Source organism: Bacillus rossius (genome assembly GCF_032445375.1).
Source record: "Bacillus rossius redtenbacheri isolate Brsri chromosome 9 unlocalized genomic scaffold, Brsri_v3 Brsri_v3_scf9_2, whole genome shotgun sequence".
NCBI classification, from domain to species: Eukaryota; Metazoa; Arthropoda; class Insecta; order Phasmatodea; family Bacillidae; genus Bacillus; species Bacillus rossius.
Window position 1 is genome coordinate 32,153,927 of NW_026962013.1, and position 20,560 is coordinate 32,174,486.

The 20,560-nt window shown below is 35.0% G+C and overlaps 1 protein-coding gene across 2 annotated transcripts in view; it reads left to right on the forward strand.

Moving 5' to 3' along the window:
* The window catches only part of LOC134543301 (clavesin-2-like), a 15,629-nt gene extending 1,521 nt beyond the window's left edge, over positions 1-14,108 (forward strand). For both annotated transcript variants that reach the window (XM_063388220.1, XM_063388219.1), the window contains exons 2-6: positions 744-882; positions 1,935-2,139; positions 5,151-5,487; positions 8,432-8,643; positions 9,288-14,108. In XM_063388220.1, the coding sequence (XP_063244290.1) occupies positions 753-882; positions 1,935-2,139; positions 5,151-5,487; positions 8,432-8,643; positions 9,288-9,342 (939 nt within the window). In that variant the 5' untranslated portion in view covers positions 744-752 and the 3' untranslated portion in view covers positions 9,343-14,108. The remainder of the gene's footprint in view (positions 1-743; positions 883-1,934; positions 2,140-5,150; positions 5,488-8,431; positions 8,644-9,287) is intronic.
* Positions 14,109-20,560: the final 6,452 nt, after the last annotated feature.

Consider the following 20,560-nt stretch of genomic DNA (forward strand, 5'->3'; position numbering starts at 1 on the left):
TAGTATCATGTGAAAAAAAGCTCAGGATGTTTTTCAGGACACTTAGTTAAAGAAGGACATTTAATGATGGTGCTGGGTCTTTCTCATCCTGCAGGACAACATTAAAAAATGTACTGTGGGGCAAAACACAGGAACATCCGGTCACCTTGCTATGAAATGTTCCGGTGAAACTGGCAAATTTAATTATCCAGCCAGGGCTGTAGCCAGCCAACCCTCTGAAGTCTTACCAAACATACTTTGCAGTGGCAGTCTTTTCCTTGGCATGTTTGGTGTGGGCGATTGCATGTGGATCACGTTTTACAGAAACACTCAGATCACGCAGCGAGTCTCCTGGTTGATTAGGCTCGAGATGTGCAGCGCTCTGCCACACCTGGCCAGCTTGCAAATTACAGCCATTAAATAATAACTTTTTTTTGGGTTAGAAAAAAAACCATATCTCAACAGTATTTTAGTATCTACATTTACATTACCTACAAGCATTGTGTTCAAAAATTACTCATGTTAATATTTTTAGCTGGTTGCAAATAATGCCTTACGGATGTTTTAGTTATCTCTAGTCATCTAATATTCATGCATTATAAAGCTATGTTTATAATATTTTGCTTACAAAGTAAAATAAATTTTACATCAGTAAAACTTTCATTATATTTAAAACTGGTGTGTATATTTATGTAAGTTTATGTTACCGGTTAGGTAACTAGTTTATGGTTGCGATTACATACCTAGTTCTTTTTTTTATGCAGGTTTGAAATATGGCCCAGTTCTTGGAATTCAGTAATGGTTATGGCCCAACTTGGGAACAGCCTGTGATAAAAGTACCTCAGAGCACAAAAAAAACCCTATTAGAGCTTCATGAACTAATGAAAACACGACCAGACATTGGTGAGTTTTGTCTTTTTTTTTTTTTTTAATTTTGTGAAATATTATTACTTTGCTGAACCGGATGTCTTGATGAATATGATGAAATAATATTGTTGAGGGCATAATAACTGGAATAAGATAACCATGGGCATATGTGCTTTTTTTTGTATGAATTGTTTTAAAAGTCCCACCTGCATGTTGCTCTACCTATACTCAATACATTTCATGTCATTTAAATTAACTCACTGATAATCAATAACATTTGTACAAAATTTCAAAGTAAATAGCATTGTTTTTAATAATGAACCTTTTTCTGATTAAAACTGTAAGTATTAAATTTGTAAGACTGAAATTAAGAGGTAGAGGTAGTGAATTCATGTTTTATTGTATTTAATTACTTTAATTTAAGTTTTTTTCCCCTGAAATTTTAACTTAAAACCTTCCTTATATTTTTTGTTTTGCAACAAATATTTTCGACACACATTAACTTAGTGCAATGTCGCCTTTTTAAAGTTTTCAAGTCTTCGTAATTATCTTCATCTTCACTTTCACAACTCTTTACATCCGTGATATTACAATTAGTATCTGTTGATAATATTTGCGGTAAAATCACAAATGCAATGGAGGTATAGATTAAAATTTTATAAAAAGCTCTTCAATTAAAGTAATGTTATATATAAACACACACATACACGCACACATGGTATGTGAGACTGAGCCTATATATAAACCTAGTAAAAATATATTTGAACAACAGATGTAGATAACATAAAATGTCTCTTAAAATGGTAGCCTATATTTGTTACTGAATAAAATTGTGTGCTCTTTTTCTTATGAAGAACTGTATTTTTTTCCTTAGAAATTGTGTGCATGTAGTAAATTGAGTAAAATGTTAAATTACTTAAACTAATCTTGCCAAACAGAATATTCCTGTGTTGTATGAATGTTTTTAGAGAAATATTGGTATTAATGACAGTTTGGTCTCAACTGGAGTACATATGTATACTGTAAGCAAAGTTTTTTTTCTACTGCCTTTTTCACCTAAGTACACATGGTAATGTACTGTCTTCTAGACTTCCAACGAACAGATGAAGATTTCCTCATGCGTTTCCTGCATGCCCGAAAATGCATAGTAGAAGATGCATTCGAGCTGTTGGTTAACTATTATTCGTATCATCAGCGCAACGAAGAGCTTTTTGCAAGGTTGTCCGTGGAAGATGAATCCATTCAGCTGGCTCTGAAGGATGGCTTTCCCGGGGTCCTTAAGAACAGAGACAGGTCAGGCCTGTTGGTTTTTCTTGCACTTAACTAGTTTTGCATTTTTTAATACTCTTTATCAGGCAAAATAATGTGACGGGTACTAACTTAATTATTTTTATTGTTTAATAGAGTACTAACTACTGCGAAGATGTTTTGTAATTTTTTTTTGGTGAAACTATTGCAAATAATTAAAAAAATATTGACTTACACATGTACCTACATACACACAGTAGTGTCTCCTTTATCTCTGCACTTTTGGAACGAACCTTTTTAAAAAAATCACTGCCTGTTACTGCATATAATTCAATTTTAAAATCCCCGAATTTACATCCCTCCCAGTAACCATCAAATCAGGATGAAAAAAAAATTCTGACATGGTATTGTTGGCCAAGTTTCTTTTTGTATGTGAACAGTAAGATACAGCTCAACAGTAACACATTTACGTTAGTGACATTTTCACAGCTGCTCGCTTGATCCTAACTTTAAGTCATGATGAGTGCTAAGTTGTTACCCAAGTGGTTTGGAGGCCACTTGAATCTTGGAGGTTCCATCACCTTAAGCCTGTGTGCATGACAGTGCAACATAAAACCCAGACAAACGAAAACAGCTACATGTGATGGACATGTGCATACAAATCTCTGGACCCAATTCAGTGTTGAATTTTTTGTCTGGCGGAGGGGTATTGAATGTTGATGTCTGGCAAGACTTCCATATTGTTTTCTGCTTAGGGGGAAGCAACTGCAGGTGAAAATGTGTTGAATCAAACATTGAAATGCACTATATAGCACCAAAAAACAACAAAAAAAGAAAACATTAAATTTACCAGCATTGTAACAAATTGTTTTTCTTTTACTTTGTTAATTTTAATGAGTGTCATTTATTTAGCAAGAGGTTTGTTCCAAATCATTGGCTCAAATGGATCAAATGGCTAGAGAAGACTTAATTTTACTTTGTTTGATCTTTGATCTCTTACTGACTTATTTTTATGTTACAGCAATTTGTACATTTTTCAAACAACTAATTGTTGGTCATTTGATCTCAAATTTTTTGGATTAAATTTTTTCTAGGCAATTAGAAGTATTGCTTATCAAAAATTATTTTATTGTAAAAATGCATCACATACCACAGTCAAAATTAAATTATTTTAGTTACATAAGTATTAAAAAAACATTCTAGTGCCATATTTGTTTAATAATACACAATATCTTTATGGATAAACAATAGTCTTAGAAATAAAAAACAGCACTAAAATATGTTGTCTCAAAAACAAAACTGACGTAAAAATACAACCCTATAATTTTGTCTTTACCAATAACTATTGGTATTTGGCAGGGTTCCCCCCAGACAGGGGAAAAGGAAAAATCTGGAAAACAGAGAAAACTCAGGGAATTGAAAAGATGTCCTCAAAATTTGGGATGAAACAAAGGGAAAGTGTGACTATCAAGATACAAAACAGTATCAGTAATATTTCATACTGTGCAATATCTTTAACATCATAAACCAGCATGTATTATAATCATCACTTCATGTGTGGTTCGGAATCCATATCAGATTTTTGACTGTCATTAATTTAATGTAAGGGATACAGGCAGCTGTGTATTATTCTATCATTCTTTAGCATGATCACAATCATAATTGGTAATGTAAGATTTCAAAGCTTGATGAAGTATTGATTCATAACTCTTTTCAGACTGGCAGTGTTGGTTATGAAGTTTTTGTAGAAATGATAACAGTGAAAACTGTATATTCTGCAGGAAACCGTTAAAATGTTATTGAACCATGTCAATAATTCGCTCCTGAGCTTAACAAGTGCGTGCTCTACTGCTGTGCTGCCAAGTCTATTTGGAATTTAGAAGGAGTACCTACATGTAACAACATTGTGTTGCCAGTTTTCTTACGTAGTTTAATAATTGTGAGTACTTTTTATTATGGCTATTTTAATTTACCAAATATATTCTGGGATAGTTTCACCATCATGAAGTTTAATTTGGCATACCATTACCTTTCGTATGTCCCCTAATGTTTATGAAAGTGATTATATATGGATTTATGTTGCTACACGTGGGTCCACCATCTTGACTACTCAGCACTGTGGGTACACATTTACGTTCCATTCACGAAATTACCCCCACCAAATGCTGTATGCCCAGAGCTAAGATGTAACGCATCAAAATTGTTAGATGTGACAGAGTAAACTCAGGGTGGAAGACATTGCTTCACGCACGAGGTTGTTTGTTCTGCATGGCAGGAAAGGCCGCTGCGTGATGGTGTTGTTTGTCGCTTCACGCGCGGGGTTGTTGGTTCCGCATGGCAGGAAAGGCCGCTGCGTGATGGTGTTGTTTGTCGCTTCACGCACGGGGTTGTTGGTTCTGCATGGCAGGAAAGGCCGCTGCGTGATGGTGTTGTTTGCCGCTTCACGCACGGGGTTGTTGGTTCTGCATGGCAGGAAAGGCCGCTGCGTGATGGTGTTGTTTGCCGCTTCACGCACGGGTTGTTGGTTCTGCATGGCAGGCAAGGCCGCTGCGTGATGGTGTTGTTTGTCGCTTCATGTGTGGGGTTGTTGGTTCTGCGTGGCAGGAAAGGCCGCTGCAAGATGGTGTTGTTTGCCGCTTCACACACGGGGTTGTTGGTTCTGCATGGCAGGAAAGGCCGCTGCGTGATGGCGTTGTTTGCCGCTTCACGCACGGGGTTGTTGGTTCTGCATGGCAGGAAAGGCCGCTGCGTGATGGCGTTGTTTGCCGCTTCACGCACGGGGTTGTTGGTTCTGCATGGCAGGAAAGGCCGCTGCGTGATGGTGTTGTTTGCCGCTTCACGCACGGGGTTGTTGGTTCTGCATGGCAGGAAAGGCAGCTGTTGTTTGCCGCTTCAGGCACGGGGTTGTTGGTTCTGCATACCAGTAAAGGCCACTGCGTGATGGCGTTGTTTGTCGCTTCACGCGCGGGGTTGTTGGTTCTGCATGGCAGGAAAGGCCGCTGCGTGATGGTGTTGTTTGCCGCTTCACGCACGGGGTTGTTGGTTCTGCATGGCAGGAAAGGCCGCTGCGTGATGGTGTTGTTTGCCGCCCACTGGGACCCGGCGGCATACTCCCTGCTCGCGGTGTACCGCTCCATGCTCCTGTCGCTGGAGCACCTGGTAAGGAAGCCGTGCAACCAGCTCAACGGGTTCGTTGTCATCGTGGACTGGAGCGACTTCTCGTACCGCCAGTCGTCCAACCTCAACCCGCGGATGCTCAAGCTGATGATCGAGGGCCTGCAGGACTGCTTCCCGGCCAGGTTCAAGGCCGTCCACTTCATCAGCCAGCCCTGGTACGTCGACACCATCCTCACTGTCATCAGGCCCTTTCTCAAGGAGAAAACAAAGAAAAGGGTGAGTAACTACTCAGTGTTTGTAATCACAGTATATTAACGATTATATGATTCGGCACATTCTGTATTTATTTATTTATTTATTTATTTATTTATTTATTTTAATTTTCACATGCCTTTCTACAGCTAGATGCCTTCGATGGTAGGCACAATACTAAGAACTTATCAAACAACATAAACATTAACATAAAGCTACATAGTGACCCAGCACAAAACTGGTACAAAGACATGAATGTTGACAACACTAAACAATACTGGACAACATATTACAAATCAGATCAGCTCTGCTAAAAGACAACCTGACTTGAACATTCACAAAAGAAAAATCTTCAAAAAAAAATAAATTCTGTAAATGTTTGTAGATATTGTAACCCCTCTCTTTGCTAGACAATCACTGCAAACCTATTACCATACTGTTGGGAGTGGAGCAGACCTTAGTAGTATGTAAATGTGCCTCCGAGGACAGACTTCAGGCTGAGGTGCCAGGTGCAGGGGTTCAGGCTGTGGATTGTGATATCACGGCGGCCATATTGGATAACCTTGACCTTTGACCGTGAATTTTGCCATCTTGTAATCAAGAGTCCTAATCCCTGAATTTTGCAATTTTCGTAATGGTTGTAATCTTTATTGTGACATCATGACCGTCATCTTGTTTTTTTCAGCTGGAGGCCGCCATTTTGAATTATAATAACATGTCCGCCATCTTGGATCTGATTTCACAGCCACTTTTTCAATTCTGACATGTCTCCCCTTTTTTTTCATCTGTTGGAGGCCGCCATCTTGGATACCGACATTGTTGTTTCCTCTGTTTACTCCTAGAGAGTGCCAGCATCGCTCTGTCTCATCACATAAGGTTGATGTTCCATTACCTATCAGAGCTGTCATGGTCCTTATTGACAAATTAAATTTAATTTTTTTATGCAAAATACATTGGAAGCGCTGTGATTCAAACCAACGCAGCTCTGACCTCTAGGTTGGAAAACATATGCTTTTAACTGCTCGGCCATTGAGATATTTACCAGACAAAATTAAATAAGGTATATAAAAATAACACATATTCAGACTTGTACATTTTTTTAATTTAAAGGAATAATAGCATTTTCAAGTCAGAACTACCATCTTGTTTTCAGTATTCACTACCAGTAGCACTAGTGTCACGTACCTAGTATACACAGCATCTACTAGAGAGTACTTGTTACTAAAAGCCTAGTGACACTTAGTACACACATCGTCTGCTAGAGTGTATTACCGCCATATTAGTTTAATTTTTACCTGCTAGAGTACAGTAATCATTTATTATTGATATTTGGATGCCATCTTGGAAATTCGTAATTGTTCAGCTATAAATTTGGGGAAAAAACCGAAAATTCATTAAACAAAAATCACTCATTAATATAATGATTGATTTGATCTATATCTGTCCTTTGTTTGATACTTGATGAATGTAAAAAAAAGTTATTTGAGAAAAAAATACCTATTTAATAAATCATGTTCAAAATCCTAAAATCCGTTTAAGTTTCTCATATACCAGCCTCCTATAAGCCGATATGACAGCCATCTTGGAAATTTGTATTTATTGACCTAGAAATTGGGAAAAAAATTCCAAAATTCATCAAAAAAATCAATTATTAAAATAATGGGCCTCGGCTGGATCACGAGTAACTGGGTGACCGAGGGGTCCCAGGGATGTGAAAGGTGTGGGTCTGTGTCGGTGACCCTGGTCCCTCAGTGGGGGCTTGCACTGGGGGTAACCTGGGGTAATACGGCAGGTTGATGGCTGGTTCAGTGGTTGGGATGGATTTCCTCAACCTCTCAACGTAGCTGTTCAGCTATCAATAAACATACCGCGTTTAGAAACGGCGTACCCATATCTCGGCTCTCGGAGCCCATGCCCTTGATTGAAATTTATTCCAATTCTGGACATGTAAAAGAACCATCCTTCACTGCTTTCGGGTCTGCCCTTCCAGGGAATAGTTACCGAGGAAGCGGATGTGCACAGCCTTGTAGACCGCAAGAGACTTGTAGGTGCTTCCTGTTTTTCTAGGGGGTTACATTTCATATTTTTACACTTAGTATGCCCATCAAAACTACATTGGTGTTTGATTATCTAGGAAAATCATTTACCTGGCTTGACCGCAGTCCTAAACATGCCAGAATAGGACTTTACTGTAGAAGTGAAAAAAAAAATTTTTATAAAAATAATATAGTATATTATATATTTTATAAATTTTATACATTTTATAAAAATGTATATTTTTATGTATTTATTCGTAGTTTACAGTATATTTTCAATATAAATATAATAATTTTTAATATGTCAATTTTTATGATTATATTTTATAAATGATATGATTAATAATTCACCTAATAGCATTTTCAGGTATTCTCAGAATTTTAGATTCTAGTAGAGAAAACAGATATAAAACCAAACTATGTGATCAAAATAAAATATATAAGGGTAGTGAGTTGTTCTTGTGTAAATTGATGTTGAGATGCATTGCAGAATGTTTCATTGTATGACTTTTCATATTATTGCATCGGTATACATTTTGTGTTTTATATTAATACAGTCAAACCCTGTTTTTGTGGAACCTGTTTGAGAACAAATTTTTTGTAAGGATTACTGTTTTGGCAGTGCTGAAAAAAATCACTTTGGAAATAGTTGAACGAAACATGGTTGCAAGCTTACAGTGTTAAAAAATTTACTAGGTTGTAAAATAATTAAGTTTTGTATACCATTTGTAGTAGTGGTGAAACTTGAAAAAAATTAATTATTTAATTAATTGAACACAAAATATCTGGGTTTGTTTGTTTGTTTGTGACCTTTAAAATATTTGGTTTATTTTCAATTTAAGTACATGAACTAGCATAAAATGTTAACATTTGAGGGCAATACTAACTTACATAAGTGTTTGGTTGCAAGCGAAATATGTTTCATGTTGCAGATTTTTTTGCACGGCAACAACTTGAGCACACTGCATGAGAAAGTGCCCAAAGATGTTCTGCCAGCAGAGTTGGGCGGGGAAGGGCCGTCGTACAATCCGCTTCTGTGGGCCAACAAGCTCATTGAGTCAGGAGCAAACCTGGTGGAGGCCACGCCCAAACCTGTCGCCAGCAGTCAAAATGAAGAAGTTCGGAATGCTAGCAGTTCTAAAAGGTAACCTCCAGCCCCAAGGAAGCTTGCTTGGAATACCACGTACAGTATTAGATATTGTTATGAGTTTTATTTATTAATCAATAACTATGCTATTTTTTTAATTTACAACTATCTAAATGTTTGTCCTTTATAAGTACACTTTTTACTCTTCCCACTGGAGCTCAGCTAGACAGTGGCTCTCTCTCATAGTTCGTCTCTTACCATGCACCTCTGTCTCAACACATTGTCTCACACTACTCACTCATCTGTGCACATACAGCACTGTCCGTAAGAGGGGCATGTAGACCCTGGTCGATTTCATTACAGTGACAATATGAAAACGGTTGAACTAGTAATAGGAGGGAAGGGGAATACTAGCAGACTACAGGAAGTGTTGGAAGCCTCAACACTCGAATCAGGCTCAAAACAGGTATCAATTCTGCTAGCCCTTGTTTTCTTTACTGATGTATATTTCGGCAGTGAGTTAGACCGCAGGAGGTTTTTTTTTCCCTTCCCTTTTTCTACTTACAAGCTGGTTCAATAATTTTCAGTCACTTACTTGCTAGCTTCAGTTGTCAAAACTCATTCAAAAGGACAGGGAATAAGCTGCATTCCACAGTAAATGATTAAAAACAAGAGTTGTGATAAAATGTGTTTGCTTTCAGGACGTCTGAAACGTACACGTTTGATGCCTTTTCAGAAGGAGAGGAGGATGATTAGATTATGGTCATGATCATGAAGTGTTCAGGCTGGAGTTATTTACTTAGCTGGATGATTCTGAAGGATGACAGTTTTTGGGGTTGAGTGAGTTCCTGAAGTTCATGAACATTGTTTTTAGACATTCATCTTCAGTTATGGTGTTTGAATATAAATACTATGTAAATTGCCAGGGTACATGGTTGACATTTGTTTTAATTTGCATTTTACTGTGTACTTTAAGCCAGCATTTATTTTGCATTTATTTTTAAATGTAAAATCATTATGTATTTAAAATCCTGCATTTATGTATGATTTGCTGTAATCAGTGTAAATTTCAATGTGTAACTCTCCTTGCCAAATTTTATGTTAATGAAGATGTAGTGTTAATGAAGTGAAGATGTAGGTACTAAAAAACCTGGTTAATTCAGCTGTTACTCATCAGTTATATTTAAAACTTTTGGTAATTTAAAATATTAAGAAAATTAAAATTCTAGGATTGATATTGTAAATAAAAAAAATTACACTTTAACAAAATCTTATCCTAATTTAATTGGAAACATGCATAAGTTCCTTTTATACAAATATTAAAATCCATATTTAAATAGTATTTATTAATCTGAGTGCTTATTTTATTTTTAATTTAGAACTAACTTTCACAATTCAAGTATGTAAAGTAAATTAAAAAAATATATCTAGTTTCAGCTTGATGTTTTATTTAATGTATTATGTTATTTGAGCATATGTAGTCCCAAAACTTTGAATTAAAAATGGGTTCTGTACTAAAACCTTTGTTAACAAAAGTTATGACATTTTACTATTGTTTAACCATTTTATGTACATTTAAATTAACTTCATGAATTTTTGGATTGATTTTTATTTTTTTTTTTTTTGCTTGCAGCTCCTCATTCAAAAAAATAATTTGGTTTGCCTATTTTATATTTATTTTTTTATTTTATTTTTCCAATGTTGTGGTAAATGAAAGAGCTACCTACTTTTGTGGGATATGTTGATAAGCATTGATTGTTATTGTTCAAGTTATTCTTTTAAGTTTTTTTGTGTTTGTCATAAATTTTAATTCATACAAATTATATTTTATGGAATTCCCTTGAAAAATAATGCAAATGTTAAGGAAAAAATATTTATGATAGTTTATTATTAAGATTACAATTCCAGGAATCTGTGTCTAGGCATTTCTTCTACCTTTGTTTGTCTTGCATGGACTTCTTAAAGGGAGAAGAGGAAAAAAAGAAAATTTTTTTTTCACAGAAAAAGGCCTGCTAATAAAATACGTTTAGTCCCCTATCGTTGTAAACAATTGTAATTGATATATTTCTAAATTTATAATGTGATCAGAGTGCATTTATTTTACTTGTGTTGTATTTAATGCTTTATTGTTTTGTATAAGTTAAAGTGTGGTAATGTGGCCTTCTGAGCTAATTATATACAAGCATTTTATCGTGAGAATTGTTTGTATATGTTTCACTTCAAAAGAAGGCTTTTTACAGTAGAACTTTTTTAACATGTCCAGATTTTACATTATCCTGCATTTTTACCCTGTTTTTCTGGTCCCTTGTGTTGTGGAGGGGGGGGGGGAAGGGATTGTTCTCTATGTGTTATGTTTTATCAGTATTTTATCTGGAGCCCACATAGGTGTATAAATTGTCCATATTTTGCTGTACGAAATGCCAAAAAAAATTTTTTTTAATTGGAATTGAATTAGTTTGCAATTATTTGTTTCTAGATGCATTGCATGTTGATTATAGCTGTAGGGAATGAACCAGGGTATCGCAACTCTTGTGGTGGGCTAACAGAGGTTTTGCTGAATCTCTGCATCCTTGATTCCATCGATAAATGCGCTAGTAACTAGCTGCTGTTGGAACTCTGCAGGAGCATCTGAATAGGCAAGGTGCGCAAGTCTTTCGATGTCCGCCTCAAACTCCTGAAGGGTTTCTGAAGATTGGTGTTGACATGTCTTCAATGCAGTCCTGTACTCTTTGCCCATGTTTCGGTCGCCATGAATATTTCAAGAGCTTCTACTAATAAGGCATAGTCCTGATACAGAACTGGTAGCCTTCTCTTCCTCGCTCCTCTCAATCACTTACACAGTTAGCTCAAACTGTCACCTGTATACTGTCCACGAAGATTGGCCATCAAAGGTGGGTGGCTTGAAGTTTGAGTGGCTGTTGGTTGTGCCCCCAACCTTGACATTCCCGGAGACATATTCCGGCTTGCAGTAGCTGAAGCTTCCTTAATCAGTTTAAACGTGTCGTTCGGTGGCCTGTTTAAGCCGCATTAGCTGTTGTGCCACTATATCTTCATGTTCAGCTAGGTGTTGCCCCGGTCAAGAGTAGAATTAATGTTTCAAATGAATTGGGTCCTTAATTTTGGTTCAAACTTCATGAAATTACATGCATTTTTTAAATTATAATACAAATTTTTCATGATTTAACATGAGGTTTGTTTCGGTGCTACTTAATATTTTTTTTTTTTAACTTAATTACATTTTTATACTGTATAGTGATTTAATTGCATTTTTATGTTATATGGTGTATTAACTTGTATTTTGATGTTAAATAGTGTATTGATACGCATTTCAGTGTAATTAGGAGTTTATAGCAATTTACAATATAATCTTGTCCCTATTGATTACTTGTTTAACATTGTTTTGTGCCCAGTTTCTTGAAAACCTTAAATTATTTTGAATCTGAAATGGAATGTACCATGTTTTATAGCATTATCGTCGCACCATTATTTTAGGGCGTCAAAATTTGTAGGGAGAAAAACTCTCACATAAAAGTCGCAATATGTTTTTAGATTCCGAGCACTTTGTGTAGGTAGTAAACATGACACTATAAAGCACCGTGCAACACCAATCTGTTTTCAAGTTGCTGTCGGGCAGTGTGGTAGTTATAATGGGAAAGTACAGTATTAATCATGTAAGATGTACCCGCTCAATACAGTTTCCTTCCAGTATGGTCAAATGTTTCGGTCCCTCCATTTTCTCAATAAGATATATATCATATTTTTCCATGTAAGATGTTGCCCATAAACTTATTTTCCCATATTAAAGGATGTACATATTTTTAATTTGAAATATATTATTCCTTTGGATATTACCACTTATTTATTTAATCAATAGAAATACGAAGTTGGTCCGATGTGTAAATTTTCTTTTAAAGACATTGTCAAACGTTGTAACGTTTATTTGTTTTTCTTCGTTGCTGCTGTGTACCACGTACAAAAATGTAGCCAGCGCTAGTTGGCAAAAATTCATTTATTGATGCCCGTATAAAGTGCACACACGTAGTCGAATATCAATATTGATAGCTCGCCGATTGCTTGCAACGCGCTCAATTTGCCTAGTGCAGAATAAACTGCATTTGATAGCCCACACTCTTTTGTGGTTAGTGTGTACTACGATGATATTTATACATTAGTTCTGACTTATGTTCAAGTCACGGTTCATTTTTTTCTATTTGAAGTTGAACAAATATGTTTTTATTGTATGACTTATTAATGTAATGTTTGGTGTGCTTTTATATACTTTACTTTTTAATTAAATGTACTGTCCATGCAATATATTTTGTTTTTATGAATAACTTTACCTCAGAAATTTCTTGCATAAAACTTGCACACCTACTTTTCAGACTTGATTTTAGTATAAAATGTCTGACAATCATGCGATAAAACACAGTAAATTACTGGTACAGAAAAATCACCATTTACCTAAGTGCCTTAATTATCAAGGGAGAAACTTACAGGAATTAATCTAATGTGTGCCAAATTTAGCAGCCAGGAGTTGTGTTATCTGAACTAAAAGGCAGGAGTTGTTGGCACCCTTTGGCCGGTCACTGTACACAGTGTGCATTTAAGACTTTTATTGCTAGTTACACACTTGAACTCTGCAGTATTAAGTTGTATTTGTTATGTAAGAAAACTGTACATTTTTGTGCAGTGAGTGAAATGAATTACTGTTTGTACCATAATTATTTGCATTTGAAGAGTTTGCATTTAATCATAATATGTATTATGTACATAACATTTTTTATCATTTAAGTTTTGTGTTTATTGGTAATGGTTCTGATAGAATTAATTAGTAAAATACACATTTATATACAAGATGTCTGGTCTGTTATGTGAAGGAGAGTGTTGTTAATGTTAAAAGTGTGTTCAATAGTCAGAATTTAATATAAAAAAATTATAAATAAGTTTACTGTATCATTAATGAATGATAAGCAATTTTAAACACACATTTAACAAAATCTCTCATAGCTCTTTGTAAATATGAAGCATGCTTACAGTTTTAATTGTGTATACATTGTCTGCCATACTGTCTTTCATTCCTGAAAATGTAATTTTTCGTACTATCAGTATTGTAGCATTTCAGCATTTTATCTATAAACATGAATGTAAAAATTCTGTGAAATAACTAAAATGGTAAGTCTCTTAGTAATCATAATTTATAGTATACAAAATAGGTAAAAGTGATATCTTTTAGGGATCTTTTATGGATTGAAAAGTTGGTTGGTATTTGTATTTTCTTTTAATTTTAAGGGTTTGCGATGAAAAAAAGATTATACAGTTTAATAGTTTATTGTTAAAGTGCCTTTGAAATGTGTAATATATAGTACATATTTGTTTGTATCAAGAGACTATTTTTTACAATTGTGCCCAGTTGTTTTCCAACAATTTATTATTTTGATGCTTTTCACCACTATGCCTGTAGCATTTTGACTGAAGAAGCTACTACATTGAATAAATTTGAATAAATTTTTGGCAGTAAAATATTTATTTTGTGTCATCTTTTTGTGTCGTGTATGTAAACAGTTCTGGATAAAACATGTACAAGCAGATGGACACTATGATAAAAAAAAAACATCAGAACATTACAAAGAAATACTGCATAGGTAATATAGCAGGCTTACTAACATTAAACACATGCAGTGTGTGTTAGTGTTCTTTAGGCAAATTTGTAGAACCATTCCTGTGAAAGGGATTAGGGTTGGACAGGGACGCTTGCATGAAATTTAAAATATTTTCTTCGAAAATTAGATTATGTTAACAGGTCTATTAAAATGTAAAAATAAAAAAAAACTGTCTCATTTAGTTTTGTGAATTACAATAATTACACAGTGGAGTCTGGATAATCCGAAAGGCCACATAATCTGAAACAGAAAGTCAACATCCCTGTGGCTGTTCGTAAGAAAGAGCGCCAACACCAAAAATATACATGTTCAGTTAAAGTCAATTGTACCCCCTCCACCAGGCACACCTTTCCAACTGTCGAGCACTGTGACCTGTTGTTAGAACAACGTACATTGCTAGGCAGAGTTCTGCTTTCTTATCAGCCATTTTATTTTTAAACAGACAAATAAATTGTGTAATAACACATAATAATAAATATTTATGTAATCACACATTAGGTAATTATATTTTATTTTAAGAATGATTTCGCTTAATCTGAAAAATTTGTTAATCCAGAAAGGGTCATTCATTTTGGATTATCTGGACATTACTGTACTTAAAAAAATGTACTTTAAATAGAATTATAATTTGTTCACACCATCAATCTGAATGAGAACATGAAATCCCACTGCGACATCGAACTACTCCAGAAATATCTCGGCTGTATTCACGGACCCAACACTTAACAATTTACAAGTCACAATACTTTAGGAGCCCTCGATGAAAGAGTGGTCAGATCATTCGCCTCCCACCAAGGTGATCTGGGTCCGAGCCAACCTGGATTTCTCGCAAGTGCATTGCCGTCAAGTGTTACAGACTTTCAGTGATAATTAATGATTAGCTAATGATCCGCGACTTCGCTTGCGTAGTCTCAGAGTATTGCTGGTATTTTACCATTGTAAGAAAAGTATGTGTTCGATTCCAAACATTTTTACTAAAGAAATATACACAATACATTGTCAGGTGTATAAAATATTTGATTCCTAACAAAACTGTTAAAAAATTATATTTTCGTTAGTGGTTATGCATAAGCCTTTTTAATTTGTATTATAGATTAAGTATCTTGATTTTATTTTCTGTTTTAGTGTGTTCAAGGATTTAGTTTACCTTGTTGAAATAACACCCCATTTTCATTTCATAAGAGAATAGCTGATTTAAAAAGAACATGAATCATGCACCTATTTAATTTTAATTAAGATTATGCCATCATTTACACTTACATTTTCATTTATTTCAATTATAGCTGTGCTTAAAATAATTAAATAATTACGCCTTAGTATAGTTACCTACACAATTTTAAGATTTTTGAAACAACTGCATGTTTATTTGAAATGTAGATTACAGGTGTCGTATTTCTTTTTAATGTATTGATTCTTAGTTATGCTTAGTGTTTCTTAAGGCTGTTCAAGAGGTTAAAAACGTTTCGTAAATACTGCAGTTGTAACATTATGTCTATGTTATAAGTTGTTAACACTTACCAAAGAACTTTTTAATTCCAATTACAATAAAATAAAATATTATTTTTTATTGATTAATTTATATTTTGATACTGTAACTAAATTCTAACAATTGAGAGAAACTACTTAACTATGAGTAGTGAAAAAATTAATATCATTGCCAAATATATTTGTGAATGTTATGAGAAAGTTTTATAATTTTATGCAATACCAGTTAAAAGAAATGAAATATTTAGTTTTACACTATTTTTAATCGGTAAAAACATCGTAGACAACATTTTATATCATGAATAAATTACATATTTCTATACTTATATTTTTACATAATGACATAGCCACAACTATTGACTTTGCAATGATGCATCAGCCGTATCTGTGTGGTCAACAGTATAATAATAATGTTTACATAACGTACGCCGTGTGTAACCGCAGCGCGAGGTTTGTGCCGTGTCACCATTCCCTGCCCGTCGTCTTCTCCCGAGCGGCCGTACGCAGGCGCTCCCCGCGTGGCCCGCGGCAACTACTTGCAGCCGGCCTGCAGCGGACAGCTGGCTCCCTCCGTGAAACACGAAGCAAAGTTTCGCGCGCTTTGAGCCTGATCAATGCAGTTATTTTGTAAGCGTTTGTGAGTTGTGAGAGAAGCGTGTTTTCTGGCAGAGCAGAGATTGTTTGTCTGTGAAGCATGCCGAAGAGCCGAATACCACCGAGCCGGAGATACAAAAGAAGTATTAAATCTAAGATCAAGCGAAGGTTTTGGAGGGAAAAAAAAGCACAACTTTACGAAACGGAGAAATATTCGACACAGGCAAGGTAAGTAAGCTGTGGATTTAAGTGTACATTTCAGCTACAATATTCCTCGCAATAATTTTGGTAGTGGCATTAAATAGAAACTTAGGTATACTTATGCACGCGCGTTAGAAGTTGTACATTCTTGGCATAGTAAAAACTTTAATTACGCATGAAAATGATTAATAGAAATAAAATAATACATACGATTGGTGAAGTGTAAAGCCGGAGTTACAATAGCCCGTCGCCTCCGTCCGTCATCCGTCCGTCAGTCACGTGATCTTCGGCCAATCAGAGAGTCCGAAAAATTTCATCCGTCCGTCCGTCCGTCGAAAGTTTATCAAACTCATACTTTCGACGGACGGACGGATAGATTATGGCTGTATCCGAATACTGGCCTAATGGATCCCTTAGTTAAGGGATCCACTAAAAGTGCATCGTAGTGGACGCGGCCATCTTTGTGTTGAATCCGAATTCTCACAAGGGATGCCGATGCATCCCTTCACGCATCCACTAATTCGAGATTTCTAGGGATGCGACACTCGCATCCACTAACGCGTCCCTACATCCATTTAGCTTCGGAATCTGATTTTATTTTGTTTGTGTATAATATTACTTCAGATTTTCAGCATAAGATTTGTTTAAAGCATTATAAGCGAAAGTGATAACTTAAACAGAGACAAATGAAGACGTTAATAAATATAATAAAAATACAAATTTAAACTTAAAGGATAATTCAAAACTCATAAGTATTTTTAAAGTTAACAATTTATAAAATGTATTTTATTTGGATCGCTAACATGTATAACATACACGTTACATTATTTTTTTAATTGGTAGGTATTTATTATTTACGTTTTGCTGAATATTCGTAGATATCCCTACACAAAATGGCTGCGTGAACATTAGTACGACTGACATTTAACAGGTGGTGCTAGCAGTAAAAGTATTCGGATACTATCCATCCATTAGAAATGCGTCCTCTACATTGTGGCTGCATTTGCTAAGGGATGTAGGGATGTGTGTGCTAAGGACGCATCCCTATGTATTCGGATACAGCCTATGTCTGTGGTTTCAACTGTGATAGTCAATTATCACTAGATTAAAGGCCTATGGTATTTGTATTGTCTCTTTCGGATGTTTTTATTATGAAATTTGCGTTTCTTAAAACTCATTTCCAATCAATTTAATTATGACTCTAAAGTTTTCCAGGGATATACTAATACAACATGTGCAAAAACACGATGTAAATATTAAATAACATCGATATAATATTCTGAGAGATATACACTGATGGTAGTACTTACTTGGGAAAATACTTTGACGGACGGATAAAATCGCGTTGTAAATCGTTTGCGAGCTGCGTGGTTTTGACGGATTTAAAAGTGACGGACGGATGGCGGACGGAGGCGACGGACTATTGTAACTCCGGCTTAAGTTCAATCAAATAAATATGTATTCAATATTAAGTATTTAGCAAGGCCGTCTTAAACTATGCTGGGGCCCTTGGGCACACCAGAATTTGAGGCCCTTTTGGAAAGTAAAGATAGCGAATTATACCAACTTTTTTTTTATTATGATCTTCTATTTATTACGGGCAATCAAATTAACAATATAACATCTATTTTAGGCCTCGTTTAGACTGTGTAGCTTGACTTTGGAATTGGAGTGGTTTACATTTTTGATCGCTAGATGGCATATTTAGTAAATTAGGATCCGTTCTGAAATATTATTAATTAGTGCAACCCGCAAACAAGCATTTTTACGGCGGCGCTGTTAGGTACTGTGCTCTACAAAAATGTTTTGAGAATAAATGTGAGAGCAATTGTTGGTCCTTCGGGGCCCCATAAGGATGGGTGGCCCTGGGCACGGGCCCCGTGTGCCCTTATGGTAAAGTCGGTATTGGTATTTAGTATTTATAATTCAGAAATCAATATTGATATAAACTCGTGTATAAATTAAATATTTTAATTTAGTAAAATAATCGAGATTAATTGTAATTAATAATGAAAAGATATAACTTATACAAATAAATCGTTAATACAGAATCACCACCTCACCTTTTATAAAAACAGTTGAAAAAGTTTATAAATACAATTTCTAACACTAATATTCACAATAAATAAATAGTTTTAATAACATGAACCAGTATTTGTATGTAGCCTTTTTTCATCCCATCAATATTTGTTGCTGGTGCGCACATATTGTAAAAATTCATTCCTACATTTTTCCGTAACGCGGCTAAAGAAGTATAACTCCACAAAAATGTTTTTTGTACATAGCTGCTACTTGTGTCCGGTTGAAACATTGAAAAACAACGACATTTATATCACGAAAGCTGGTTAATTGGGAATTACATTAAATTTCAAGCACATTACTTTCACCCAACCATCAGTACTACAGTAGGTAGGTATATTGTAGCGACCCGAGAGGCGAAATTCTGCATTGGTAAATAAAAATAAATTAAATAAATACTCATTATTTAACATTTAATTCCATAAGATAATCTAGATAAATTTTATTTATAAAAAAAATTAATACGCATAATATTTGTAATAATAATCTAATGTTTAAAGGGTGTGAATGGTTTTCGCTACCAGTACCTACTAAATTAAAATACTTAGGGCCGATATTATGACCTCCGGCTAAATCCTCAGGTTAGCTAGCCTCCAGGTAAGGCTAGCCTCCGGTTAACGAACGAGGGGTGTATTATGACCCATACTTAGCCTGCGGTTGGCTAACCGTAACCTGACGAAGCGTGTGGTGTAATAATGGGTGTGTTGGTAATGAAATAAAACAGAATTTGGTAACTTTTGTTGCAAGACAGTTATTTTTTCTGGTAGAATGTTAGTCAGCTGTTTGTTTGTATTGTGATTCGGAATATTTACAGCTGCAGTAAAGAAATATGCCGCGAACTTTATCTTGCAACAGATATAATTAAATTAACCAAAAACTACTTTGACGTCAAACCTGCTTTGTATTAAACCATAAAATTACAATTTACGATTCAAAACCGTGTGTTTTCAACTTTACTCTTGTATTGGAACTCATGATTTTGTTAGGTTATATATTAAGCCAAAACTAACGAAGTAATTCTATACCAACAAATAAATAGGGATGACATTTTTGCTAGAGAACACTTATTTCTTTCATAAATTTATTTCATAATCAAATAATATAGACCCCGTTTCGGGAAAATACTTGTCAATTTTCATTTCACTGGTGTAGGTTTCATTTTTGTACTAATAGTTTCGTATCACGTATCCAAATGAATCCGATCCTGATGGAATTAGTTTGTGGTATAGGATGTTTGCTGTTTTAATTTAGTAGGTCGAGAGATCCTAGATATATTCACTGGGGAAATAATTATGATTGTAAAATGTATACGAAAGAAATATATTTTTACAAGACCTGACATAATTTGTTTGCATCGTGATATGTTAGGTATTTTGTGTTGTGTACAGGATTTTTCAACATTCTAAATTAAAACAGCAAGTATAATGTAAAACAAGACCAACATATAAAGGGTCATGCCGATAGGATCAAGGGATAAACTTGGATACGGTAAACAGAATAATTCCAGTGCTGTTTTCGTTTTTCACTTGCGTGGCAGGTAGATAATAAGTACCTAATGGTTTGTAAAATAGGGAAGGGATAATTGGGTAACATTTATTTTCACATTCAATTGTATTTATTGAATTATAACCACGTCTGAAGTCGTATGAAGTGCATTTCATTCCCGGCATATGTCCACTGTATTACGAATAAAAATTCACAGATACAACTTCCACGAAAACACGCATTTTATAGGTACCTACCGGTAATAATAACCCTCGTTTTGCAATTTTAAAATTCACTTATTTACACATATTCTTAAGCAGGAACATTTAAGTTTATATACATAGCATACGTTTATGTACTTCGTGATCAATTAAAGTCAAATAATAATACACGACTCGACGAGAATAGAAAAGCGTGACTACACTTTCATGCCATGTAATTTTTAATAAAACTTTGACGAAAGCGAAGCA